Below are 27,817 nucleotides of genomic sequence, written 5' to 3'. Positions count from 1 at the left end.
TATTTATTTTGTTACTATCTTCTGAGATGGGGCCTCACTATGCTATGTTGCCCAGCCTAGGGTGCAGTGGCTATTTACAGGTGCAACCACAGTGCACTGCAGCCTCAAATTCTAGGCCTCCAGTAATATAACTTTATTTTTAGATAAGAAATGCTGCACTGTAATGCTGGGAAAGAGAAGACATTGAGCCTTGCAATAAGCCAGTTCTCCTTCAAAATATTAATTAAGCCTGAGTCTGTTATAGGTGTTTCCTTTAACTTACTGATTTTTCTTGTTATCTCACTTAGTGATGTGGATGGAAGCATCTTTGGTAAGTAGAAAACTGCTCTGTATTGTTCTTTACTCAGAAGAACTGTAAATCTTACCCTTGACTTTTGTGCTAGCAAGCAGCAGAACTGCTACAATTAATCAGAGATGGTGTCTGGGCAAGTAGCTAAAACTTTAGAACCTTGCTACTCACGCTGTGGTCTGTGGTCTAGACTTGGTGTCCACCGGGAGCTTGTTGGAATTAGCCCAGCCCCATGGAATCTGTGGTTTAACCAAGGGCCTCAGGTGATCTACAAGCATTTAAAAGTTTGAGAAACACTGCTCTAAAGATTAGAATCAGCTTCCTGGTAAGGTTTGGGGAGCCTAGACTGTTTGGGCTTCGAATGTAACTGACATCTTCGGGAAGACGGGAAATGCCTGCCTTCCCAAAGATGTCAGTTATATTCAAAAGTTGTATCACCTGACACATGATACAATGTTCACATTCTCTGACCATGACCTTTTGGGGGAGACATTGCTAATTGCTTATGTCATTCTTTCCACCAGGCTTCTTCAGGATGCTTCTCTACCTGCAGTCCAGACAGCTTTTATGGAAGCCTAAGAGTTGGCCTGAGGCTGGGAACATTGGCTTATGCCCTGCAATCCCAGAGCTTTGGGAGGCTGAAGCGGGAAGATTGCCTGAGCCCAGGAGTACTAGACCAGCCTAGGCAACATGGCAAGACTCCTGTCTCTAAAAAAGTAAGAATCAGCTGGGTATGATGGCACATGCCTGTCGTCCCTGCTACTTTGAGTCCAGGAGGTTGAGGCTGCAATGAGCCATATTTGTGCCATTGCACTGCAGCCTGTGTGACAAAGCAAGACCCTGCCTCAAAAAAAAAAAAAAAAAAAAAAAAAAGTTGGCCTGAGAATTAAAAATGATTTATCATTCCTGCCTGAAGACCAGTTGTTTGCTAGGCAGTACCCAACAGGCAAAACAGACCAAAGAGAAGTCTAGGTTACGGAATCTTGTGGGTGTGGGTTTCAGCTGGTTTCTTGGTGAAGTAACAAAGTCAAGGTCATGAGTTAGACCCAGGAACAAACCAAGTAATGTGTTAATCTGTTCCTCCCAGTTTTGCTCTTGCCCATAATTTGTGCTTAAGTTTTGCTAACTGATTTTGATATTTGTTAATCCTTATCTTGATGTCACTAACCATCTATTCCTTTGAATTATAACTTACTCTCTTGGTCTTGTTGGGGCACTTTGGGAAGGATTGCCTTATTTAATGGATCCATGTTCAAATGTTTTTGTTTGTTTGATTTTAAACAGATAGGGAGGGTCTCTGTCGCCCAGGCTGGAGTCAAATGGTACAATCATGGTTCCTTGCAGCCTCGAACTCCTGGGCTCAAGCAATCCCCCTGCCTCAGCCTCCCAAGTAGCCGGGACTGAAGTCATGTGCCGTCACACCTGGCTAGTTTTTAAATTTTTTTGTAGAGACCATGTCTCGGTTGGTCAGGCTGGTCTTGAACTCCTGGCCTCAAGTGATCCTCCCGCCTCAGTCTCTGATGTGTTGGGATTAGGGGCTTGAACCACCATGCTCAATAACACTGGTTGTCTGTCTTTATCTGGGTCCTTGCAAAGGGGGAAGGAAAAACACCTTCTGTTCAGTGACCTTAGACTGAATACTTCTCAAGGTCAGCTGTTAGTCCAAATTGTTACTTCACCTAAGGAAATTGAGACACTGGATTAGAATCTACTCCCATTGCCTTTCTGAATGGGCTTTACCCTTTATTGCTCCCCATGGTTACTAAGTATATAGGATCTGAATCGGCTTACTAAGTTCCAATGACATTTCCACTATTTCTTGGCATGTGACTTAGGGCAACTTATCTTTTTTTTTTTTTTTTTTTTTTCCTTCTGTAATATGAAGTGATTCTAGAGCCTAATTCTCAGGGTTGAATTTTCAGGGGGGTTCCCAAGATAAATGAGAATTACATAAGATCTAGCACAGTACCTGAAATGTAAGGAGAATGCACTTACTTACCAGTGTCCACCCATTTCATTATGGTCATTATCTTTAGGAAGACTATGGTTATGTTGGAAGTAGGGAGTTGGCCAAGGTTCACCAGATATAATTGCAACTACTTTTTTTGTTGTTTTGAGACAAGGTCTTGCTCTGTCATCCAGGCTGGAGTGTAGTGGCACAATCGGAGCTCGCTGTACCTCAACCTCCCGGGTTCAAGAAATCCTCCCACCTCAGTCTCCTGAGTAGCTGGGATCACAGGCGAGCCTTACCACACCTGGCTAATTTTGGTGCTTTGTGTAGAGACAGGGTTTCGCCATGTTGCCCAGGTTGGTCTTGAACACTTGAGCTCAAGTGATCCGCCTGCCTCAGCTTCCCAAAGTGCTGTGATTATAGGCGTGAGCCCCTGTATCTGGCCAAAGCAGCTACAATTTTTAAAAAGTTTCCCTCCTCTAGTCAGACTATACCTCTTCATTGCCAGGTAAAATTGTTCTGAGTATATCCGAATCACCAGTTTGATTAAATCCAGGGTAATTCCCCTCAAACCCTGCCACGTTTAATATAAACCAACATAGTTTGAATAAGTGTAATTAACACTCAAACACATTTTCTATTGATCAGAATTCAGGCTTTATTATTGAGCAACAAAAAGAGCTAAAACTTAATTCCAAGCATGTGTAGTTGAAGTTTGCAAAGCGGAATATTGTTCACAAAACACATTCAATGTTTAAACACTGTTTATTTGAAGAACAGAATATATTTAATTGTATGCTTCTAAAAAGCCCATTTCCCTCCAAGTCTAAACTTTGTAGTTTAATATTAAGCAATAACGTTATTTTGTACAATCTAGTTAAACAAGCAGAATAGCACTTGGCAGAATAAACAATTGCACAGACGTATGCAATTTTCCAAGATAACATTCTTTAAATTCAGTTCTCAGCTTCCAAAGATTGGTTGCCCATAATATACTTAAATATATAATGATGGCTAAAAAAAAAAAAAAAAGTATACAACAATGTAAAAAAGGAAACATAAGTCCACTCTGTCTCAAAAGGTGGGAGTAAGGATGCTAAATGTAGCTTCTTTTGTTCTATTTCCCTTTATCATGCAATCTGTTTCTTTGATCTGCCTTAGGGTTACCCATTTAAGTTATAGGTTGTAATGCAATGGTGGGAATGAAAATTGATCAAATATGCACCTTGTCATTTCCTTATAAATTGCGGCTGGAAACTTCCAAAAAAGTGGGGTAGGCATGAAGAAAAATAAAATAAAATCGGAACCTCTTCAGGGGTTTGTGTTTTGATATGGCAGATAAGATACAAATCCCACCAGGAGATGCAGCAGTTCAAAAAAAGGGTAATGGGCTAACAAGGTATTATTGCCAGCAAGGGATGGAATGAGGAACAGGCTGAAAAGTTTTTGGATTATAGATCACCTAGAGTCTCTGATTTAGGGAATTCTTGTTAATCAAATATACACTAAACTTGCAAGGGAAAATCTTCCAGGTAGCCTAAGCTTGCTTTTCTGGAGTGATGAGATGCATAGCTACTCTGATTTGTTTTAAAACAGACTGGGTTTATACAAGTGAGAAAGACTAGTAAAGAAAGATTTTAGTCTATTTTGCAGAAGCCATTTTATCTGCATGCACATGAATCAGTATTTCTGATTCCCTATACCCCAGGAAGGGCAAAAACCCAAAGAAACGTGTTAGCAAAATTGGCTGACTCTGTCATATTGCTATGGGCATTGATTTTTGTGTTTCAATTTTTTAATAAGTAAAAATGATAATTTTTACTTGTTAGAGATCATCAACTTATAAGTTATGATGAATCTTGCTTGGAGGACACATTGGAGAAAGGCCTATTAAGGGATGGTAAACTCGCATATGTACCTCTTGCTGCTGCGACAGACCTCATCACTCCACTTGCCCTGAGCTGATTGAGAGAACAGTACACAGTTTTCCTGCTTGCCACCGTTAGGCTGTGCACTGTCCCAGTTGAGGAAGGAGATAGCGACTCCATTGACGTCAACAAACTTGCCTTCCGTCACCATGTCATTGATGCCCAGCCAAAAGTCATTGACACCCGGCAGGCTCCTTTTACCATAGTCTCGGAGGGCGTTGATTTCGTCGGAGTTCCTGGGGATAACCAGGATTCCTCCTTTGGAAATGCAGTCTTCATTGGCGTCGTGGAAATGCTTCAAGCCTTCTGAAGCAAGGTAGCATTTCTTGTGAACTTTAGTGCCTCGGAGACAGACTGTGAAGATGTGAAATTTAACATATTAAGATACATTTTGAGCGTATTATGACTAGAGCTGGACCTGGCAAATAGCAATAAGTATTTGTGGAATGAAGTATGATAATGATGAGACAACTATTAAAATTTTCTATGTGCCAGACAACATGTTAAGCACTTTACATAAATTAAGTCACATAATCTTGACAACCCCATGAAGTTGTATTTTATTTACCCCTATTTTTACATATCAGGATATTTAGACTTAGAGAAGTTGTTACTTTGTGACACCTTAGCATTTTTTTAAACGAAGTAATTTTTGCAGCATGTGAGATCACAGCTACCCAAACGCAGGTCTGCCCTATCCCAAGACATGGCCTTTAAACCTCATGCTGTTCTGATATATACATGCTTGCTACTCTGTGTAGCTCTATTTATGTGCTGGATTTCTTTGGGAGTTTTGGAATTAGATATTTAATACTTACTTAAAAAAAATGCTTGATGTGGTGGCTCACGCCTATAATCCCAGCACTTTGGGAGGCAAAAGTGGGCGGATCACAAGATCAAGAGTTCAAGACCAGTCTGGCCAACATAGTGAAACCCCGTCTCTACTAAAAACACAAAAAATTAGCTGGATGTGGTGGTGTGTGCCTATAATCTCAGCTACTCAGGAGGCTGAGGCAGGAGAATCATGTGAACCCAGGAAGCAGAGGTTGCAATGAGCCGAGATTGTGCCATCATACTCCAGCCCAGGCGACAATGTGAGAATCTGTCTCAAAAATAAATAAAATTCTAGGTTTGCATGTGGAGAGACAGTGGTTTTCTTAAGCAGATAACTGAGCCTTGGTAATATTGTTTAGATTATTCAGGATAAACCAAACATACAGTTTTAGGGCATTAGCATTGGAGAGTCAGGCCTCAGAGCCATAGTGCCTGGGTTTAGGTCTCATCTCTGACATTTAACTAGCTGTGTATATCTTGAGCAAATTACTTACCTTCTTTTTGCCTCAGTTTCCTCATCTGTAAAATTAGAATCATAATAGCTTATGTTGCTGGAGGATTAATGGATTTGTGTTTATAAAGAAAAACTCACCTTCTGCTGTAACCATTTTACCGTCTTTTAACTTTCTAATTCTGTTCCCCTGGAAACCTGATAAAGGGAATATGTTGCCGTTGTTACTAGGCAACATTACTTATGGTAAAAATGACCCAGATTGGTACCATGCATCTGGCCTGGGAGTTACAAATACTTGATGGAAAGCCATCACTTCAGTCTTCCCTGAAGGCAGTAACTTGTAATGAGGCAGTTCTCTTGTGAGGACCCTCAACACCCTGATTTTGAAATTGCTGCAAAGGATATTAGCTCCTGGGAGGATGAGCCTTGTAAACCAGGGCTGTTCCCGAACCCACTCAGTGTGGCTCACTTCCTCACCCCTTGGAGAATAGCTCCTGGGCAGTAGCGCATGTGGCTGCATAGCTGTGGGGAGGAACACTGGCGCTGCCCTGTTGGCGCAAGCTGCAGTTCTAACCCATGTCCTTCCAGCATCTTAGGCTGGGTGTGGCCTGAGTGAGTCCTGGTGGCCTGATAGGCACTTAGCTGTCATCCAATAAATGTTAATCATTTTAGTCATTTCATAATTGCTTCATTCTGTTTCACTACCCTTTAGAGAATAACTATGGACTGACTTTTCCAATGTATTACTGAACTACTTATTTTTATTTCTATACCACTCATACATAGGAGAATGGGGTTATAAATGAAGTTGATTTCCTAAAACAATCATCTCCCAGCATTGGGGCCCTCTTATTGGCCACATTGTTGATTTGTCAATGTTTCTCTTAAAAAGATGTCCCCCAGAAATCCAGAAATTTTCCTGTCTCCTTTGGGACAAGGCATTGAAGAGGTCTGCACCTTACCTGTCTGCAGGGCTTGGATTTCCTTCAAGGCATTGACTTCTGTCCAGAGCTTTTCAATTTGAGTCTTCAGATCTCCATTCCTGTCTGGGGAAAATTTTAGGGTGGAATAGGGTAGGTGGGTGAAAAGCATATGATTAAAATAAAATCAAGCTTTGGAATGTAGGACCCAAAGTGATAGTGGTTTTGGTGAACCTGAGCCCAGTGTATACAAAAAAAGAAAAAAAAATGCATGAAAATAACTTGGGGCTGGCGCAGAGGCTCACACTTGTAATCCCAGCACTTTGGGAGACCAAGGTGGGTGAATGACTTGAGGCCGGGAGTTTGCAACCTGCTGGGGCCAATATAGCGAAACCCTATCTCTACTAAAAGTACAAAAATTAGCTAGGCATAGTGTTGAGTGCCTGTAATTCCCACTGTTTGGGAAGCTGAGGCATGAGAATTGCTTGAACTTGGGAGGTGGAGGTTGCAGTGAGCCGAGATCATGCCCCTGCACTCCAGCCTTGGTGAAGGGAGTAACACTCTGTCCCCCCACCTCTCCCCCTGCAAAAAAAAAAAAAAAAAAAAAAAAAAAATGGAAGAAGGAAAGGAGGAAGGGAAAAAAAGAAAAAAAAATAACTTGGACAAGAAGATTCCTAAGAGCTTCATGGTGATCATAATACTAGAAGGTCTTTCTGTGAGATTGAGGCTCCTCCTGTCTCTTCAGTCCCATCCTGTGACTTTAGGCTTGTTGACTTTCAGGGTCATCTGAGAAAATGAGCTCGATCTCATCTTTCCTATGTGTTCCTTCTGCTAGGATCACTCTTGCTCCAATGCTTTCCTGTATTCTTAGCAAGCTTAAATATCTCCTCTTCTGAGAAGGCTTTCGGGGTTCTCCTGTAATTCAGTATCCCTTCTGCTAATCTCTTTAAAACTTATTTTTCTTCATTCTCTAGTCTCGGTTCACATTTTTTATTCCATAGTTTATAGAATATTCCCTATATTTTCTATTCTGTTTTACCTCAGTTCATCTGCCTTGTTATTCTTGATGCTTCTGATGCTTACCATGATGCTTGGCACATAATAGGTGTTCATAATACTGTCTAGTGAATATACACTTTATGGTATATAAAATTGTTATTTTTCACTTGCTCTTCAAACATAGCTATGAAGGGAGAAAAATTAGATTACCATTGAAGAATGAGGACAAGTCCAATGGGAGTGACTCAAAAGATACATGGTAGAACTCATACTCAGACTTATTTGGGTCCCCAAGTCCCCTGTCCCCAGTGTTCCTACTCAACCCATGCCTCAGGTATGGTGGCCCCTAGCAGGGTTAAGTGCTAAAGGCTCATGGAGAAATTAGGTATTAGCAACTTAAGTCTTGTATGTTCCTGGATGAGGCTAAAGGATCTTTATGGCTGTCCTTGACCAATCTTGGCTATAAGTAAGTGACAGAAAACAAGCAACCTTGGTTAAACTGAAATTTCAGGCCTAATAAGAATTCTCTTAGAAGACTGGCAGCTTGTGAGGTCTTCAAAAGCAGGAATTATAAATCATAATAAAAATTATTAAAAGCCTTCACATACTGTCAGAGATCAATTCTTTCAGTAGTGTTTTGAGAGAGACACTATCACTGTTTCCATTCTACAGAAGAAATAGAGTCCCAGAAAGCTGAATTCACTTGACGAAGGTCACCCAGCTAGTAAAACGCAGAATTGGGATTTGAATTTGCCCAGGTCCAGGTCTGTTCTCTTTTCCATCCCTCTTACCTGCTTCTGCACAGTGATTGCCTCAACCTTCTTGGTCCCGAGCACATAGCCCCAGACAGAGAAGATATTTAAAGCTTGCTATGAACTGTCCCCAACTGCTGCTTTGTGGGGATGCCATAGAGGCAGTCTATGTTCTGTACCGGATTTTTCAGGGCAGTCTAAAATTCACATGTGCTAATTCACTGTCCCCTTAAATGTGCTTCGTAAGCCAGATGTTTCATTTGGGTTAGGAAACTGTCTTCTGGAATATCCAGGGGTAGCCCCTGCCTCTGTTTTACTTAATGCTACACATCAGTTCTCAAAGCACCCCATAGCTCAGTTCAGAAATACAAAGATTTCAAAGATTTTTATCTATGTAACCATTTAATCCAGAAAAAATGTAAGGGTGCATTCAGAATGCAAATTCATCAGCTCGTGGGGGGCAGGCTTGCAAAGACTACTGAAGACTTGCTTCTAAGGTATAAGCTGTCACCTCTACAAATGTCATCCCCCATCCCTCTCGGCTTCCTGCTCCATTCTCCTTAAATAAGTGGTCTCCACTGGGAGATTGTAAACATTGTAATTAACATGAAGACACATGAATTGATATTAGGCTTCTGGGAGATGGTTATGAAATTCATTATCCAGGGATTGGCTGTAGCTTCCATCCTTTGTAGCTGATGTAGATGTCTTTTGTGTACAACAAACAAAGGGAATATGTGGAACAACTACTGACCTGTAAAAGTCATATTTTATTCATGAATGCAACACATAAATAGACCTTTGAAGCAAGTGCCAGAGAGATCTTGTGTTTGAAGCTAAATTCTTCAGTTGCTATTTTGAGTCCCCCAGAAGGCTCCCTTTCATTTTATTGTTGCTCTCCAGAAGTAGACACAGTGTAGAAATACAAAAGTCATTCCCAGAAGACATGGCCAGTAAAACCATTACAGGATGTTGGGTTGTCAAAGTGTGTGGGACTGGGCACTCCCATACACAGAAGACGGGAGGATGGATTGGTGTTATCATTTGGAGAGACAATTTGAAAGTATAATTAACCTGCAATTTTACTGCTGGAAATTTCTTAGAACATCCTAACATGGGGAGCAACACGTATGCAAAGCAGTTACTTTTGAGGCTATTGAATCAAAAAGAGATGTATTAGGAGAGATCAGATTAAGTGATGATGCATCCAAACAATGAAATATTATGCAGCTGTTAAAATGAATAAAGTATTGCTTACCCTGGTAACTATCCAAGGTTTAATAGATGAAATAAATTTATTTGCCTGCCAAACATTTTGTATAGCCAATTCTTAATATTGTTAAAAATATGTATTTTAATTGCACCTTTTAAAAACTTGGTGAATAGGCCAAGTGTGGTGGCTCACACCTGCAATACCGTCACCTGACGTAAGGAGTTTGAGACCAGCCTGGCCAACATGGTGAAACCCCATCTATACTAAATATGTACAAAAATCAGCTGGGCATGGTGGCGAGCACTTGTAGTCCCAGCTATCTGGGAGGCTGAGGCACTAGAATTGTTTGAACCTGGGAAGTAGAGGTTGTAGTAAACTGAGATCACACCACTGCACTCCAGACTAGGTGACAAAGTGAGACTCTTCTCAAAACAACCCTACAAAAAACAAAACACAAAACTTCTGGGAATAGTATTACCCGATAGTTAATAGTGGATAAATTTTGTAGTGAGGATAGGGAGAGAGAAAACGGCTTTCACTTTTGATCTCATAAACACTGATATTATTATATTTCAAGGTACTTAAACTATTTTAAAGGTATATGGACGGATGGGGATATAACTGCTTGACCGGTTTAGGTTTATTGCTTCACCTACTGTAGAATCTACTTTTTTGGACCTAATGGCAAAAAGTAACAAACTATATTGGGGGAATGATATTTAAGAAGTGTGTACCTTGTCAGTTGCACATGTGGTTATGAGGGAGGGAGTGGGGAAGACAGCAGGAAAGAAGTGGGAAAGAAAGGTGGGGAGAGAGAAGAGAGTGAGAGGAGGAAGGGGGAGGGAAGGCTCCTGGATAATCTAGATGTGACCTAAGCTGCGATTACTTCAGAAACGCCCACACAGCACACACATGCACACGCAGTCACGTTCAGACCCTCTTCACACATTCCTACTGTGTGATCACCACTCATGAGGAGCGCCACTCCATCCAGCGGTGAAGAAACGCTGGCCACAGAAATGTGCCACATTACCCAGCATCTTCTCTCTCCCCCATCCTTTTGATATCATCTTCAGCAATATGTTTCACCTCATGAGAAATATTTTAATCTTTCACTGAAAGAAGTATATAGTATTTCATGCGTAAGGAAAAAAGATTTCACTTAATACGTCTTGCACTAGCCAGGCACAGTGCTTCACGCCTGTAATCCCAGCACTTGGGGAGGCCGAGGAGGGCGGATCATGAGGTCAGAAGATCGAGACCATCCTGGCCAACACGCTGAAACCCCGTCTCTTCTAAAAATACAAAAAATTAGCCGGGCGTGGTGGCGGGCGCCTGCAGTCTCAGCTACTGAGGAGGCTGAGGCAGGAGAATGGCGTGAACCCGGGAGGCGGAGCTTGCAGCAAACCGAGATTGTGCCACTCCAGCCTGGGCAACAGGGCGACACTCTGTCTCAAAGAGAAAAAAAACACTTGCGCCAGACCTAACTTTTGTAAATGAATGCCCCTGAAAAATGGTACTTTATAATCATTAAAGAACAAGACCCCTGTTTACCTACCAGCCATCTGTCATGTCAAATAGACTTTAACCTTGTTGAAATTTGTTTGTATGTGTGTGTTGTTCCTAATGAAGTGAAAATAAGGAAATAAAGTCATAATCTGAAATATCCTGAAATGAAAGTGATGCAGAGGATGTGATAAAACATGACCCTGTGTCTTGCTTTTTTCTTTTCCTTTGGTTTCAGCATATTGCAAATACCTTGCTGTCATCTTTGCTCTTTTCAATTTCTTTAACGTGTTAACCCAATTCAAGCCACTCAAAATTTGTGGTTGCCTGGAGATTCAATTTTGCATCACAATGCCTTCAAATACTAGATGACTTTGCATATTGACTTCTTTAAGTTGGAGAGATTCAATGTCTTTGTCATGAAAAAGTTTATATGGTATGGGTTGTCCCTATACTGCCAAGGATATGGAACTATAGCAAATGATAACTAATGACAAAACAGGAAGTCACAATTACCAAAAGCTCTATCCTCTGCTACACATTGAATAAGATTATACTTATCTTAAAATATAACTGAATCAAGTGACTCAATATCTACTAGTGAAACTGTGTGCTCTGTTAATACATTCCTCTTGCCCCATATTAATAACACCAGATGTTCAGATATCCAGATGAGCTTCCTCTGAAGCACATTCTATTTAAGCCCACGTAACAAAAAATACACAGTACAGAATTCTTTTATTAAATTTTTCCGTTTTGTTTGTTTTAAAAACAGCCTAGTTTCTTTAAAATCAAAGTATCCTAGATAATTAAAACATCACTGAATTCCCTGAGATGCCATATAGGGATGATGGCATGGTGCCATCACCAAAGACAGTCTCCCAGAGGAGTTCGGAAATTAACATCGTCCACACCTCCCCATACTGTGTAAGCCTAGAATTTTGCTTGACTGAGAAGCCCCATTACCTTTCACGCGGCGTTTGCTGTGCTTCCTGACTTTTAATCTGGACGTAAGGCTGGTGGTCTGGTCCAGGAGTAAGGTGATCACCAGGATGCAAATTACAAGTCCATTCTTTGCCATGGCTCTGGGGCAAGCCTGCTGAGCCACGTTGCCAGCGCCCCTAAAGCAGCTGTGGAGAGATAGACTACACAGCTACATCTTGCTCTGGGATGTCTGGGGCTGGCTTATAAGAGTGAGTTTCGGAGGTTGGCTGGAATCCTGCTGACGAAATGTTTGAATGCCTCTGCTGGCCACAGCATAAGGTGGCCCCTTGTTCTTGCGCCTCATGTTAGGCTGTCTATTTATTTAATTTCTGCTGCATTTCCTAGTGATGTGCCTTTTTGGAGTGTGTCAAAATTAACTACAGGTTTTGCCTGCTTTCTTTCTTTTTTTAAATTTAAAGTCTGAGAAGCTTGGGGTATTTGTGAAAAATTCTTTTATTTGGAGCTCTGAAATTCACTAAGTGTTCTGGAAAATGGATTCAATTTAGTTTTCAGGGCAAAAAAAAAAAAGGAAAGGAAAGTTACTTCATGTGTGTGTGTGTGGGTGTGTGTGATGCTACAGCACCATTCATTTAAGCCAGTGTGTCTACTCACACTCATGTGTCTGCACAGCTCAAGTGGAGCTTGGAAGCAGTTTTCTCAGTGGGATTTATGGAGATTGCAGAAATAGATACTTGATGATAAAATAGAGGGCTTTCCTCCATTAGGATTTTGTGGACTCATCAAGAATTACTTTCTTGGGGCCGGGTGTGGTGGCTCACGCCTGTAGTCCAGTGGGAGGCCAAGGTGGGTGGATCCCTTGAGGTCAGGAGTTTGAGACCAGCCTGGGCAACATGGCAAAACACTGTCTCTACAAAAAATAAAATCTGTCAGGCTCGGTGGCACATGCTTGCAGTCCTGGCTATATCTGGGAGGTTGAGGTGTGAGAATCACCTGAGCCCAGGAGTTCGAGATCACTGCACCCCAGCCTGGGCAACAGAGTGAGAATCTGTTTAAAATAAATAAATAAAAACTTCTTGGGTAAAACATACCTTAGAGTGAAAAGAAAATTTTAAAAAGTAAATTATTTCCATTAGAATAAGAATTAAAGTATTATACCAATAGCTATTTTTTCAGGTCCTCACCAATCATTTTTCCTTGAACACATTAAACAACACTTTCAAGTGCATGATATAATTAACAGAGAAATGTAGTGAGACACCGGGCCTGGTGGCTCACTCCTGTAGTCCCAGCACTTTCAGAGGCTGAGGTGGGTGGATCACTTGAGGTCAAGAGTTCAAGACCAGCCTGGTCCACATGGTGAAACCCCGTCTCTACTAAAAAATGCAAAAAAATTAGTTGGGCTTGGTGGCAGGAGTCTGTAGTCCCAGCTACTCTGGAGGCTGGGGCAGGAGAATTGCTTGAACTCAGAAGGCAGAAGTTGCAGTGAGCCAGGATTGTGTCACAGCACTCTAGCCTGGGCGACAGAGCCAGACTCCTTCTCAAATAAAAAATAAAATAAATGTAATGAGAGACTCAACTATTCCTACCTTTAACCATAGGCTTTAAGCACAAGTTTTGGGGACCTGATAGGCTTTTGCATCAAAAGCAATGGACTTTGCATTACAGGAGTAGCCAAGAGGGCAGGGACTGAGACCCAGGGAAAGGCCTCCCTATATTCTACATGGTTATCTGGCTGACCAGGTGCAGATGGAGGGCAGTGGTTGCAGATCTGGAAGGTCCAAAGGACCAAGCTCATCTTGTCTTTTGTTTTTTTTGAGACAATACAGAAAGAACCAAGGAATGAGTGCTTCCTTCTGAACTTTAATGAGAAAAACCAGTCTGTTTCATCTTCATTTCCTCCAAGTTAAAGCCATTTTGTAACCTACCAATATAGTAACACCACAGTAAGACTGCTAATGTAGGAAAGTCCACGTGATTCAACAAAGTAACTATACAATTAAAAATAAAGATTTGACCTCCCGTGTTGACTCTTTGTCTAACATGGGCAGTTTATGCATGGGCATTTGAGAACATTGTGAAGAAAGGCTGAGCTCAGTTCACATCGTACCACTTATTAGCTGTGTGATCTCAGGCAAGTGAGGAAACCTCCTATTATAAGGCTTCTCTCATCTTCACAATGGGGGCTAGGAATGCTTATTTTACAGGGCTGTTGGAAAGATTAAATGAGATAATGGCTATGAAGCACTTAGCGCAATGCCCAGTATTTAATAAGATCCTTACCATTAATTATAATGGTACAATTTATGGAATGCCATCTTTTTAGTCTTCACAGCAACCCTATGGGATAAGTAACAATATTATCTCCATTTTAAAGGTGATTGAGCCTCAAAAGTTAAGTAGTTTTTGTCTGACATCACTAAGTTCTCAAGGGACTGAGTAGAAATTACAATCTAGTTTTGATTAACTCCAGAAGGACCTGGGCTGTGAAAATGTACTTTGGTTGAACAAAGGAAAAGATCAATGACTTACAACTGATATTACAACTGATCAAAAATTTTCTTTGCCGTCTTCCTAAATCCTTTTTAAAAAATTGCAAATTATGGGCCAGGTGTGGTGGCTTGTGCCTATAATCTTAGCACTTAGGGAGGCCGGCGCAGAAGGATTGCTTGAGCCCAGGACTTTGAGACCAGTCTGGACAACATGATGAGATCCTATCTCTATAAAAACAAACAAAAAAATTAGCTCGGTGTGGTAGCATGTGCTTGTGGTCCCAACTTGCTTAGGAGGCTGAAGTGGGAGGATGACTTGGGCCCAGGAGGTTGTGGCTACTGCGGTGGCCCATGTTTGCACCACTACACTCCAGCTTGGGCAACAGAGAAAGACCTTGTCTCAAAACAACGAAATATCTTGAATTAGTGTTGTATATTTGTCACAACTGCTGAATGAATACTGACATTAGTATTAGGTGAAGTCCATAGGCTACCTTAAGATTCATTTTGGTAGTATTCGTCCTGTGGGTTTGGACAAATGTACAGTGTCATACAGAATAGTTTCATTGAAACTATTAGCTATTAAGTATTCATTGGGCTATTCAGCCCATGCTGTTTGTTCTAATTAAATATTTGAGAATTCACCTTTTCTTCACTTCCAGTCCCTGGTGCTCCTCAGAACTCTCCTCTGGCTGCTCTAATCTAGACACTCTCCCTCCATGACCTTAATTCTTCTCATGGCTTCAGAGTCCTGTCTCTGGCTCCCACATCAGCCTCCCCAACTTGGAGCCTCCTCCCTTCAGTCTCATACTTCCATTTGTCCATGTGACACTTAGGGTTCAATGTCTCAGACATTTCAAACGCATGACAGTCAAACATTGAATTCTGGCTGCTTCTCCCACTTATGACCTATGAACTTAAGTCTCATTCCTCTAGACTCTTCCTTGTCATAGTTAATGTCTCCTTCACCCACTCAGTGGGCCAATTCAGAAACATAGGAGGCATTTATGAGGTCCCTGTCCTTGCCCTCAACACCCTTCTCCATGACCTCATCAGCAGCAAGTAGCCCTACACACATGTTGATTCATGACCTTTGTTCTTCACTCCTGCCATCATCCCATTCCAAGTCAAGAGCTCTTGTCCTAACCCATCCCAACTCAGCCCCTTCCCAATTCAAACGGATGCATCATGCATCACTAATAAGATTGTCACTCTCCTACTTGAAACCCTCCAAAATTTTCCATTGCTTTTAAAATGAAACCCACGCTGCTTATCATGATCGCTGAGGCCCTTTTGCCTGGTTCTTCCTGGTGACTTGCTCCAGTTGTGAAGACCTTTTGCCATTTCTAAATCCTATCTAAGTCTCTTTACTGTGCTTTCCCTCATGGGTTTTCTGTCAGTCCACTCCATCCCTTCCCAAACTCGATCTCTTGGAGTTGTATATGGCCAACTCCATCTTGTCCTTCAGGTCTGAACTCACATGCTACCTCCACAGAGATGCCTTCTCAATGTGCATAATCTAGAAAGGTCCTGCTCTGTGGTTCTCCATCAAAGGACCCTGTTTCCTTGGGAGCCTTCATCACAATTCGGTTCTCATTTAAAGACTTATTTACTCAATTGATTTATTTGCTGGATGTTGGTCTGTAAACTCTTGCAGGGCAGGGGCTATGTCAGGTTAGCTCTACCACGTATGTGATATGATACATGGCACATAGTATTTGCTCAATAATTATTTACAAATGTGTGGCCGAACAGCTTTGCTTTTATTTCCTTTCCTTCCCACCACCTTTCTGAGGCAACAAGGCATTTGGCCAAGCAAGGAAAACGGCAACGCAACCCATGGAAGAGTAAAGAGACTGAGAACCATCTGTTGTACCAGCACTTGGAATCATGCTAAGAAATCGTCACACTCAGCGCTGGGGAAGCTCTGCTTGTCTTGTGGATTCTTGGCCCTGAGGCCAGACAGGGACGGAAGCTGTCCTTTAACTTGTCTTCCTCCTACAGGAATTCCAACTCCAGCTTATCCTTCTTCGGGGGAAAAAGCAGAGAAAATGAAATAAACTAAATGGCTCACAGGATTGTCTAAGAGAAAAGGAAGTAGGATGAGGGTCTATGGATAGCGATGAACCTTAGAACATCTCAAGTGAAGCTTTTGTCCCTGTCACAAATGCTGATGGACATCAGACTGGGCCTTCCCATTTAGGTGAGCCTCTTCCCCTCATATCTTATCAGGAAAAGTACCTGGGATGGCAGTGACCTGAAAAAAAAAATCACACCTGAAAAAAAAAATCACATCAAAGATAACAGGGTGGGGCGACCCCTGCCCCACTTTATCCTTGCGGAAGGCAGGTCTCACTGTTTTATTGGAGGCTGAACAATTCCTTTATTGTAGAGCAGGATGATGTCACCAGCTTGTCTCCTGGGCTGGACCTGGGCTTCTGAAAGAACTATTTAAGAAGAAACACCACATTTATAGCCAGGGATAGACACTATAAAAATATTGCTTTTAGACAAAAAGCGTTTTGATGAGGATTTTAAAACTGTCACCACGGTTTCATTTTCTTGAATAAATGGCTGTTTGCAACACATTCCCTGACCACCCTGTGCCATTGGTGTGTTTATTCCACTGGTTGCTATTTTAAAATTGCTCTAAGCTGTTTTCCAGAGTCTTGAATTCTAATAAACAAATCTATCCGGCCTCATGGTTATTTCTCCGTGAATACTCAAGGCCAAACATGTTTAAAGACTGTTCAAAGGTTCCAGGGTAGCATTTAAAGGAAGTGATAGGACTGAACCTGGATATAGCACAAGCAAGGCTGAAATGCTTATAGGAAACATCGGTTTCAGTATAAGTGCAAAGCTGCCTTTGGCTTTCTACTTTGGTTTCTACTGTGGCTATTACTTGTATCTTTGGCTGCCAAAAGTGTTAAACAATTTACAGACAGGGATGGTGACAAGTTTTGGGGAAGAGAATTAAGAGACTGCTAAATTGGAGCAGTGTTGCATATAGGCCAAGAACAAGAACTCGGGTAGTTTGGGATTAAAGTCTCAGATCTGTCGTTTATTGGTTGTGCGACAGGGGTTGGACTTCCTCATGTCTCTGAACCTTGATATTCTTACCGCTTTTTGCAGACAGCTGAGGAAGCCAGAGCATGTGTTTACAACAGAACCACATCTCGTCACAGTAGGTGATCAATCAAAGGGTGTCTGGGTTTCCTTCACTACCATCATGCAGCTACACGAGGCATTATGTACATGATCGCTAATGGAGATATCTCTAATATCCCATTAGAGATATTTAATATGTGGAATTACTATTAATCATTATCATAGTTAAAACATCTTAGTTCTTACCAACTTCACCATGAAGTCCATTCCTCTCCAGACAACCAGCCTGTCCCCATCTTGTTGTCTCCTCTACCCTGTCCTCCAGCTCTCACTGCAGTGAACAGTGCATTTTTAAAGGAAGGCAAGCATTTGATCTGTTTTTCTTAGGTGTACTGACATATAAAATTTTATTGTGAATTTTGCCTGATCCTGCTGCCAGATACTCCAAGAATACAACAAAAGCCAGTATTTCTCTCCCTTCCACCCAAGAGCAAGGGCAGCCCACAGTGGAAAAACCTTCGTAATTCCTCTCTGTGGCCCTCCCAAGTTTAGACTTGGTAGAAACAGTTTTTGGCTTTCAGGTGACAACAACAGGGTCCTTGTTCTTCCCCAGAATTCAGAGGCTTGCTGACTCTAACTGTGCTTGAAGCAAGATGACTGCAGGTTGTAGAGTGAACCATTGGGAAAGTTTGCCTTTCTGGGGATGAACTGATTTTCCATCCCTGATGCTTGTGAAAATTGAGTGATGGAACTAAGGTCATCTGGTGCTGTCCTTGAGCTGCTTAATAAACAGTTAAAGCTATTCCTTTCTATTTAAATGACATAAAAAGGGAGTGATTTTTAGTCACCTTTCCAGGAAGTGTTTCCTGAACCTGAAAACCTGCATGGAGAAATTGAGGAAATTGTTCTTAACGGGTAAACCAAAGAAATTGTGTCCATGATCCCTGTTCCTAACAAAGAATAGGAAAAGGAACCAGGTAGTTAGATGAATGGTTGGTACAGGCATTACGTACATTTCTATTGGTTCTGAGGTTAATAAAGACGAAGAGAAAAAGGCCAGGCACAGAGGGGTTCATGCCTGTAATCCCAGCACTTTGGGAGGCCTTCGTAAGGCCAGGAGTTCAAGACCAGTCATGGCCAACACGGCAAAACCCCATCTCTATTAAAAATATAAAAATTAGCCAGGTGTGGTGGGTGGTGTGCACCTGTAATCCCAGCTTCTCAAGAGGCTGAGACATGAGAATTGCTTGCACGCTGGAGGTGGAGGTTGCAGTGAACTGAGGTTGTGCTACTATACTCCAGTCTGGGAGACACAGCAAGACTGTTTCCAAAAAAAAAAAAAAAAAGATAAAAGAAACAGATGGGAAGAAGGATGGAAGGGTGGAAAAAATTTGGTATTGCACAAGTTGATCTTAAGGATTTCATGAGATGCAGCTGGATTTGTTTAATTGATGATTGAATATGTTGAGTATGTGAATAAGGTAGAAAGAGTTGCATTAGGGAATCAATTATTTGTCAATAGAGAATTAATATACTAATAGAAGAAACTTTGATCATGGATATGAAGCCAGGACACATGTGGAGAAATAAAGTAGGCTCAGACACAAATCTCTGGGGATTCAGGTATTTGAGAGGTGAGTAAAGGCAGCCAGAAAAGATTTAGTGGTCAGGAAAACTAGAGAAAAACTGCATTCCCCTCTATTGATTCAAGAAATAGTTTTTTTGAACATAAGATGAAAGCTTTTCGGGTGGATGGAGGAGACAGAACTTGGCAAATATATCAAAGAAGTAAAATAGAAAAAAAAAAAAACAACCTTGGTTTTGGGACTTAGAAAATGACTTCAAATAACTTCTCTAGTGCATGAGATGTGAAAGCCAGATTGCACTGAGGAAAATAGCAAGGAGATGTTAAAGAGTTGACTTTAAAATGATAAAGCTATGATAGAGGAAAATATCTTTGGCATAGAGGTAGAGAAGACCTTGTGAAATAAGCTGTGAAGAGGAAAACCCATAAAAGAAAAACTGAGAAATTTCACCATATCAAAAGTAAAATGCTTAACATGACAGAAGTGTTTATAAGGTTAAAGCAAACAAAAAAACCCAAAGGAGAAAATATTAGCAATGTAACATAAAAGTGATTATTCACACTATATGCAGAACTCTTATAAACTTATTGGGGCAGGATTTTTTAAAAATGGGCAAGACTATGAATAGGCAATACACAAAAGACAGTATCAAAATGGGTTTAAAAAAAAAAAACCTATGGTAAGATCTTACTAACAAGCAGGAAATGTGTGTTAAAATGGTAGCTCCATAATTTTGTATCAGTCTTATGGTGGTGATGATTACGGTGAGTTTGATTATATTAAGTTCTGAGGACATAGGACAACCACTTTCATCCATGTTGAGGCAAATGTAAATTGGTGTGGCTACTTTGAAGTCTAATAATAAAACCAAAAAATGTGTATGCTTACTCTCTACTACGTCTACGTAGGTGTCTCTGGTAGAGAAACATTTGTACATGCACACATACAAAAAGGCATGTATAAGGGTGGTTACTGCAACATGGATTAAAATATGAAGAAGCTGGAAACAACTTACATATCCATCAGTAGGGAATGGTTCTGCTGTGGTATTTTCCTACTGTGGTATTTTCCTACTGTGGAAAACTCTGAGGCCACCACAAAGAAATGGGAAGATCTAGATGTTCCAACATGAGCTAAGTGGAGTGGTGAGCACCTATAATCCTAGCAACCTAGGAGGCTGAGGCAGGAGGGTCACTTGAAGGCAGTAATTCAAGACTAGCCTGGGCAACATAGCAAGACCCCATCTCTTAAAAAAAATTTGTGATTAGCTGAGCAATGTGGTGAGTATCTGTAGTCCTAACTACAGACCCAGGAGGCTGAGGTGGGAGGATCACTTGAGTCTAAGAGCTGGAGGTTAGAGTGAGCTGTAATAGTGCCACCGTACTTCAGCCTGAATGACAGAATGAGAGCCCATCTCTCAAAATATAAAAATAGATATTCCAGCATGCACAGACCATAAGATACACTGTAGAGTAAAAATAACATCAGAGAACAAAACGGTGTCTAGTATCATCCATGTAAGGCACACACAAATTCTTGGTTCTTTCTGTGGATGCCTGCCTGTCCAGCGAGGTCTGCTTGTATTTTGGGAGCAGGTGAGAAGGACGTGTGTTGGATAGAATTAGCGCTTTTGTTATCGCCAGCCCCAGTTCCCACCACTAACCCATTCCCTACATAATCCCGGCTCCAGACTCACAATCTTGCATGTACCTCACTCTCCAAGCCAGAGATGTGCTGGCCACAGGGCCACACACATACCATGCCCGCAGGCAGGCAGGCAGAAGGTGGCTCTCACCACAGGCTTTGCCGGAATTGGCTATGTGGGGTAGTGGTTAAGTTGCAGACCCTGGAACTAGATGACCTTGGTTTGAATCCTGGCTTTCCCGCCTCTTAACTGTGTGCTGTTGCCATGCCTCCTATCTCATAGGAAGAGAGGATAATAACTAAGTATCTCCCAGGTAGAGATTAAATTCATGAATACACACAGAATTTCTTGGAACAATGCCTGCCTCATGTAAAGTGCTAACAATTTCCATTAAATAGTTGGTAGTGTTGAATGGTTTTTCATCCCGGTTTGAAATTTTTGTCAAGGGCGGCGGGTATAGGTGTCTATTTAGTGAGTTCTCCTAGAGGCTCTGCTGGAAATCTTGCCTCGTGATTCTCTCCTAATGTTAGTGGGGTGGTAGGAAGCTGGCTGAAGGCTGACAGGAACCCTACTCTCTGTTATGATACATAAGCTTTCAGTTGGTGAGCAGTAGCCACAGGTTTACAACTGTCAGTCTGCTGACAATGCAGGTAATTGCACATCATTTTAATGGATGTATATTTCACGTACCTTACTTTACTTAACCTTCTCCATTGTTTAATTCCTAATTTTTCTTCTGTTGTAAATGAGATGAACTTCGTTGTGTCAATATTTTTTTCTATACTCTAGGTAATTTCCTTATGACACATACTTGAAGTGGATTGACTGAAAGGCAGCATAGTCTAATAATTAACTCAGACTGGAGCTGTATCATCTGGGAGCAAATCTAGGCTTCCCATTGGCTCTTGCATCAGGTTTTCCCATCTAGCAAATAGGGGCAATTGTAGGATTTAAAGTAAGGGCTATTGGGGGCTTAAATATAATGCTTATGAAGTACCTACTTAGAACAATGTCCAGCCCATATTAAGCATGAGTAAGTAATAATTACTGCGCCAACAGAAGTGAATATTAAGATTCTCAATACACATTGCCAATTTTGTTTGATGGGAAAGAGGAGGTCTTAGCTTGTCTCCCTTCCCAAGAGGAAGGGACACTGATTGGATTAGGTCAGTTTTTAGGATCGTGATTGGCCCCATGGATCAGCACAGCAGGGGGGAGTCACTGGCTCTTAAAAAGGCTCTGCTGGGAACAGCCAGCTCTTTTTCTTTGGGCATTCCTTCTGATCTCTGTTCCTCTGTGATAGGCAGCGGAATGGATGGTGATGAGGTCCTGAAATACAGGTTTAGACTTCTAAATTTGGGGAGATAGTGTGTTCCAGCCTAGCACACACTACAGAGTTCTCTGCAGTGGAGTTTGGGGCACAACCTCTGTACTAGCAAAGCTGGTCTGTGTGTCCATTCACCGTTGTCCCTGTGTATGGAGGAGGAAGGTTAGATGGGCCAAGACAGGATTTAGGAGCTTTTGTGTTCCCTGATACAACCTTTTTATTATTATTTTTTGAGATGGAGTCTCACTCTGTTGCCCAGGCTGGAGTGCAGTGGCGTGATCTTGGCTCACTGCAACCTCCACCTCCAAGGTTCAGGAAATTCTCCTGCCTCAGCCTCCCGAGTAGCTGGAATTACCCACCACGCCCAGCTAATTTTTTTTTTTATTTTTTTTTTAATTTTTAGTAAGAGACGGGGTTTCGCCTTGTTGGCCAGGCTGGTCTCGAACTCCTGACCTCAAGTGATCTGTCCATCTTGACCTCCCCAAATGCTGGAATTATAGGCATGAGCCACAGTGCCCAGCCTGTGCTCCCTAATAAAATCTAATAACACCTCAAATGTCACCATCATACATAACTGTATTTTAAAAAGGGATATGCCAATTTTCCCACCAGGAAAAAAAAATGTAAGAGGTAGATTTCAATTTTGTATTTCATCTCACATGTGTTGGGAAGTGCTTGCAGGCTAGGGAGGAAGATGGCAGGCTCACTGGAGAGTTACTAGTATCTGGAAAACACTGCTGTTTTTCAGAGGCGGGAGCCTGTAGGGGTTCAGAATATGAGACAACTTTTCTTTCCTTTCAGGAAACCACCAGCACATCCATTTTGAATGTCTGGTAAACAGCAAAGGAGTCAATGTTTTATTAGTGTCTCGTTTTCATCTCAGGAGTCTTTTTCAGCTTTCACTTTTTCCCTGATCAGCAGAGAGACTGTCCAATTTGCACTGGATGCTGTTTTTCGCTAAAGGGTTTCTTCAAGTGGCAACCAGACAGGAAACACTCGCAGAGCCGGGCCAGTTAGGTGTGGAGACAGTAAGTCCAGGAGACAGGCTGGTGTCTCTGAAAGACCCACATTTACCACGCCTGGCTTCTGTCTATAATTTATTTCTGCCCAAGGAGACTAGGCCACCCTCCAAAATATATACCAGATAGCTCGGATTGTTGTTGAAAAACCTAGCACTTGCCTTGAGCGTCCCTTATTGAAAACAAAGAAGTAAACACAGCTCTGGGCCTGGTTTTATTCATGGTAGTTTAGCAGGAACCAGAAAAAGAATTTTTTTTTTTTTTTTTTGAGACGGAGTCTTGCTCTTGTTGCCGAGGCTGGAGTGCAGTGGCGTGATCTCAGCTCACTGCAACCTCTGCCTCCTGGGTTCAGGTGATTCTCTGTCTCAGCCTCCCAGGTAGCTGGGATTACAGGCGCCCACCACCATACCTGGCTAATTTGTTTGTATTTTTAGTAGAGACGGGGTTTCACCATCTTGGCCAGGCGGGTGTTGAACTCCTGACCTCATGATCCACCCACCTTGGTCTCCCAAAGTGCTGGGATTACAGGCATGAGCCACTGCGCCCAGCTCAGAAGAATTATTTCTAACCAAAAATAAAAAGGGTATTACTCAAAGGGGATTAATATATTGGACTTTTAAGCCATCATTAAAATTCTGCTGTAAAAGAACATTGATCAACGCAGAAAATGCCCATAGAATATTTCCAAAGGGGAAAAGCAGTTTATAATAAAGAATGCAGGGGCTGGACATCGTGGCTTACGCCTGTAATCACAGCCCTTTGGGAGGCCAAGTCGGGTGAGTGGATCACCTGAGGGCAGGAGTTCTTCCAGACCAGCCTGACCGATATGGTGAAACCCTTCTCTACTAAAAACAAAATAATTACGTGGATGTGGTGGTGTGTACTTGTTAGTCCCAGCTACTCTGGAGACTGAGACAGAATTGCTTGAACCCCGGAGGCGGAGTTTGCAGTGAGCCGAGATCGCGCCGCTGTACTCCAGCCTGGGAGACACAGCAAGACTCCGTCTCAAGAAAAAAATGCAGGCAGTTTTTTTTTTCTTGGGTAGAGGGATGTGTGCACATGAGTATCTGTATGTTAGGGATAGGTCAAAATAATAGTGGTTCCTTTGAGAGGATGAGATTGTAGGCTTTTTTTCTCTTTTTCTTTTTCTTTTTTTCTTTTGAGATGGAGTCTTGCTCTGTTGCCCAGGCTGGAGTGCAGTGGCGCGATCTGGGCTCGCTGCAAACTCCGCCTCCCGGGTTCACGCCATTCTCCTGCCTCAGCCTCCTGAGTAGTTGGGACTACAGGCGCCTGCCACCATACCCAGCTAATTTTTTTTGGTAATTTTTTAGTAGAAATGGGGTTTCACTGTGTTAGCCAGTATGGTCTCCATCTCCTGACCTTGTGATCCGCCCACCTCAGCCTCCCAAAATGCTGGGATTACAGGTGTGAGCCACCGTGCGCGGCCTTCTCTTTGTTTTTCTAAGTCTTCTGCATAAAACATACCAATGTTTTAAATAGATGTATTATTGAAATATAAACAGAAACATGCCCAAACTGGAAGCATATCACTTTCTGACTTTTCATAAAATAAATAGGAATGTGCCTCTAAACCTAGCTATAAAGCAAGTCAGACACTGGCAGCACTCCAGATGTGTCTTTGTGCCTGTCCCAGCCACGACTCTACGAAGGGTAAACATCTTCAGTGGCTTTGGAAAGTGTCACTTGGCAAGGTTCAACTGTGTCCCAGACTTCCTTGTGTGTGTGTCTAGTTAAGGTGAGCCACTAGCTTTTCTTGCAAGATACCGATAGCATCAAAGCAGGACACTGTAAGAGGTGCCCATCTCTATGGTTGGCCCTGTGGACCCCAAGTGCCAGCATTAGAGCTTCACAGATAGCAGTTTATAGACTGCTTAACCAGTATGCACAATTGCACAAGGTCAAATCCCTGTAATAAACACTTTAAAGTGTATATGCTCGGCGCAGTGGCTAACACCTGCAATTCCAGCACTTTCAGTGGTCAAGGTGGGCGGATTGCCTAAGCTGAGGAGTTGGAGACCAGCCTGGGCAACATGGCGAAACCCTGTCTACTAAAAACATAAAAATATTAGTCACGCATGGTGGGGTGCTCCTGTAATCCCAGCTACTCTGGAGGCTAAGGCACAAGAATCACTTGAACTGGGGAGGTGGAGGTTGCAGAGAACTGACCAAGATCATGCCACCATACTCCAGTCTGGGTAACAAAGTGGGACTCTGTCTCAAAAAATGGACTTTAAAAAAACAAAGTGTGTGTGTGTGTGTACATACACATGTGTGTATCTCCTGATGGGCTTTGTTTCTCTGAATCCTGTTGACACAGCATTAGAGGATGGGTGGTGATGACCACCTCCAGATGGTTCCCAACGACTGGTCCTTACTTCTTGATACTCATTCATATTTATATAGTCTTCTCTTACACTGAAGAGGGATGACCTGCATAATGGATAAGATATTGTGGAAATGGGAGTATGTGACCTCCAAGATAAGGTCATCAAAAGTATTGCAACTTCCACTTGTCTCTCTTGGATTGCTTCCCCTGGAGGAAGCCAGCAGCTGTGTCATGAGGACATTCAGACAGAACCACCCAGTTAAACCACTCCCAAATTCCGGACCCATAGAAGACACTAAATGTTGATCATTATTTTGAGTTGCCAAAGTTTGGAGTGTGTGTGTGTGTGTATATACACCTTTTTTTTTTTTTTTTTGAAACATGGTCTCATTCTGTTTTCCAGGCTGAAGCATAGTGGTGCAATCATAGCTCATTGCAACCTTGAGCTGCTAGGCTCACACGATCCTCCTCCTGTGGCCTGCAAAGTAGCTAGGACTATGAGTGTGCACCACCACGCCTGGCTTATTTTTTTAAAAGTCTTTTTTTGTTAGAAATGTTGTCTCCCCATGTTGCCCAGACTGCTCTCGATCTCCTGGCCTCAAGCAATCCTTCCCCCTCAGCCTCCCAAAGCACTGGGATTACAGGTATGAGACACTGCACTTGGCCTATGGGTAATTGTTATACAGCCTTAGACCCCCAAAATTGAGAACAAATGATTGTATTTTTGGCCCTGAGTTTTTAGGCTGGTTTGTTATCTAATAGATATAAAACTCATTTCTAAAATCCTGACAGTCATGCTACAAATCTGAATCGGTTAGTTGTATGTACTACTGCAAATAACAGAAAATCCAGGCCGGGGTAGTGGTTCACGCCTGTAATCCCAGCACTTCGACAAGCTGAGGTGGGTGGATTACTTGAGGTCAGGATTTCGTGACCAGCCTGGCCAACATGGTTAAAACCCTGTCTCTACTAAAAACACAGAAACTGGCCGAGCATGGTGGAGGGTACCTGTAATCCCAGCTACTCAGGAGGCTGAGGCACAAGAAGTGCTTAAACCCAGGAGGCAGAGGTTGCAGTGAGCCGAGATTGCGCCCCTGCACTCCAGTCAGGGTGATGGAGCGAGACTCCGTCTCAAAAAATCCAGTTAACCATGTTGAACGAATGGGGGTATATATTTCTCATATAGGAGATTTAGAGAGAGGGTAGTTCATTCTAGTGTGGGCCCAGTGCCTTTACATTTGGGTACTGAATTAGTATCTTTGCAATTCTTATTGCCTTCCCCTCAGGTGCAAGATCGCTGCAGCAGTTCTAAGCTTCGTGTCTTCACAGCAGGATTTTCAAAGGAGTGGGCGGGGGTATTATGGGATGGAAAGATGGTGCTCACGTACCTCCCTCTTATTAGAGAGGAAACTTGCTCTCAGGTGCCCCCTAGCGGATTTCCCCTTAATGTTTCATTGGTCAAAATCGGGCCACAGGGTCATTCTTAGACTGGGGCCGGGAGAACATTTTCTGAGCTCAAAAAGAAGTACCAGATACTTGAACAAAACAGATGTTCTGGGCCAGGCGCCTGTGGCACACGCCTGTAATCCCAGCACTTTGGGAAACTGAGGCAGGCGGATCACCTGAGGTCAGGAGTTCAAGACCAGCCTGGCCAATGTGTCCAAACACTGTCTCTACTAAAAGCACAGAAAAAAATTAGCCAGGCGTCGTGGCGGGCGCCTGTAATCCCAGCTACTCGGGAGGCTGAGGCAAGAGAATCACTTGAACCCTGGAAGTGGAGGTGGCAGTGAGCCAGGATCGCACTGCTGCGCTCCAACCTGGGCTACAAGAGCGAAACTTCTGTTAGCGAGAGAATTGGCAGGGGCAGCTTTTAGATAGGTAGTCAATAGGGTTTGCCACAGAGTCTTTATCTGACAAAATCCTATTAATATTTATGCATTAGATTTCAACCTTTTCAGGAAGGACTGTGCTGACTGTGTCAGAACTTTGTTATAAACTCTTTGGAGAGACGTGGAGCCCTGGGTACTTTCTCTTTGAAACACTAATACTTATACTTTGGGTAATTTGTTACTTAACAGTGCCTGTATCTTTGGCTAGATCACACATCTCAGGAATGAGATCTGATCTCATCAGAGTGGGTCTGATTGATGCTTGAGGATATGGCATCTGGCACACATGACTCCAATTTCATTCTCTTCCACCACTCTCCCTCTCTTACTGTTTTTTGTTACTTCTGGTCAGTAGGAACCAGTGTGAAAAAGTCAAATTCTGGTTTTCCACTAATTTTTTTGTTTTTTTTTTTTAAACAGGATCTTGCTCCAATCCCGGTTGGAGTGCAGTGGCGTGATCATAACTCCCTGTAGCCTCAACCTTTGGGTTCAAGCAATCCTCCCACCTCAGCTTCTTGAGTAGCTGGGACTACAGGGATGTGACACCATGCCTGGCTAATCTAAAAAAAAAAAAAAATTTTTTTTTTTTGTATGCATGAAGTCTCACTTTTTGTTG

At 42.3% G+C, this 27,817-nt stretch overlaps 1 protein-coding gene and 1 long non-coding RNA gene across 2 annotated transcripts in view; one reads left to right on the top strand and one right to left on the bottom strand.

Moving 5' to 3' along the window:
• The window catches only part of LOC144338233 (uncharacterized), a 32,670-nt gene extending 27,067 nt beyond the window's left edge, over positions 1-5,603 (top strand). Inside the window, exons 4-5 of the long non-coding RNA XR_013412198.1 lie at positions 814-1,005; positions 4,070-5,603. This is a non-coding gene — a long non-coding RNA (uncharacterized LOC144338233). The remainder of the gene's footprint in view (positions 1-813; positions 1,006-4,069) is intronic.
• Positions 2,874-12,022, bottom strand: CLEC3A (C-type lectin domain family 3 member A). Its single transcript, XM_001111073.5, has 3 exons — positions 11,813-12,022; positions 6,419-6,502; positions 2,874-4,522 (listed from the first exon to the last, which is right to left on the bottom strand). Exons 1-3 carry the CDS (start codon positions 11,925-11,927, stop codon positions 4,131-4,133), a joined length of 591 nt encoding a protein of 196 aa, XP_001111073.1. The 5' UTR covers positions 11,928-12,022; the 3' UTR covers positions 2,874-4,130.
• Positions 12,023-27,817: the final 15,795 nt, after the last annotated feature.

Source organism: Macaca mulatta, chromosome 20 (genome assembly GCF_049350105.2).
Source record: "Macaca mulatta isolate MMU2019108-1 chromosome 20, T2T-MMU8v2.0, whole genome shotgun sequence".
Classification (NCBI taxonomy): domain Eukaryota; kingdom Metazoa; phylum Chordata; class Mammalia; order Primates; family Cercopithecidae; genus Macaca; species Macaca mulatta.
Note: the sequence above shows the minus strand (reverse complement) of the source record. Positions and strands in the feature narration are given on the sequence as shown.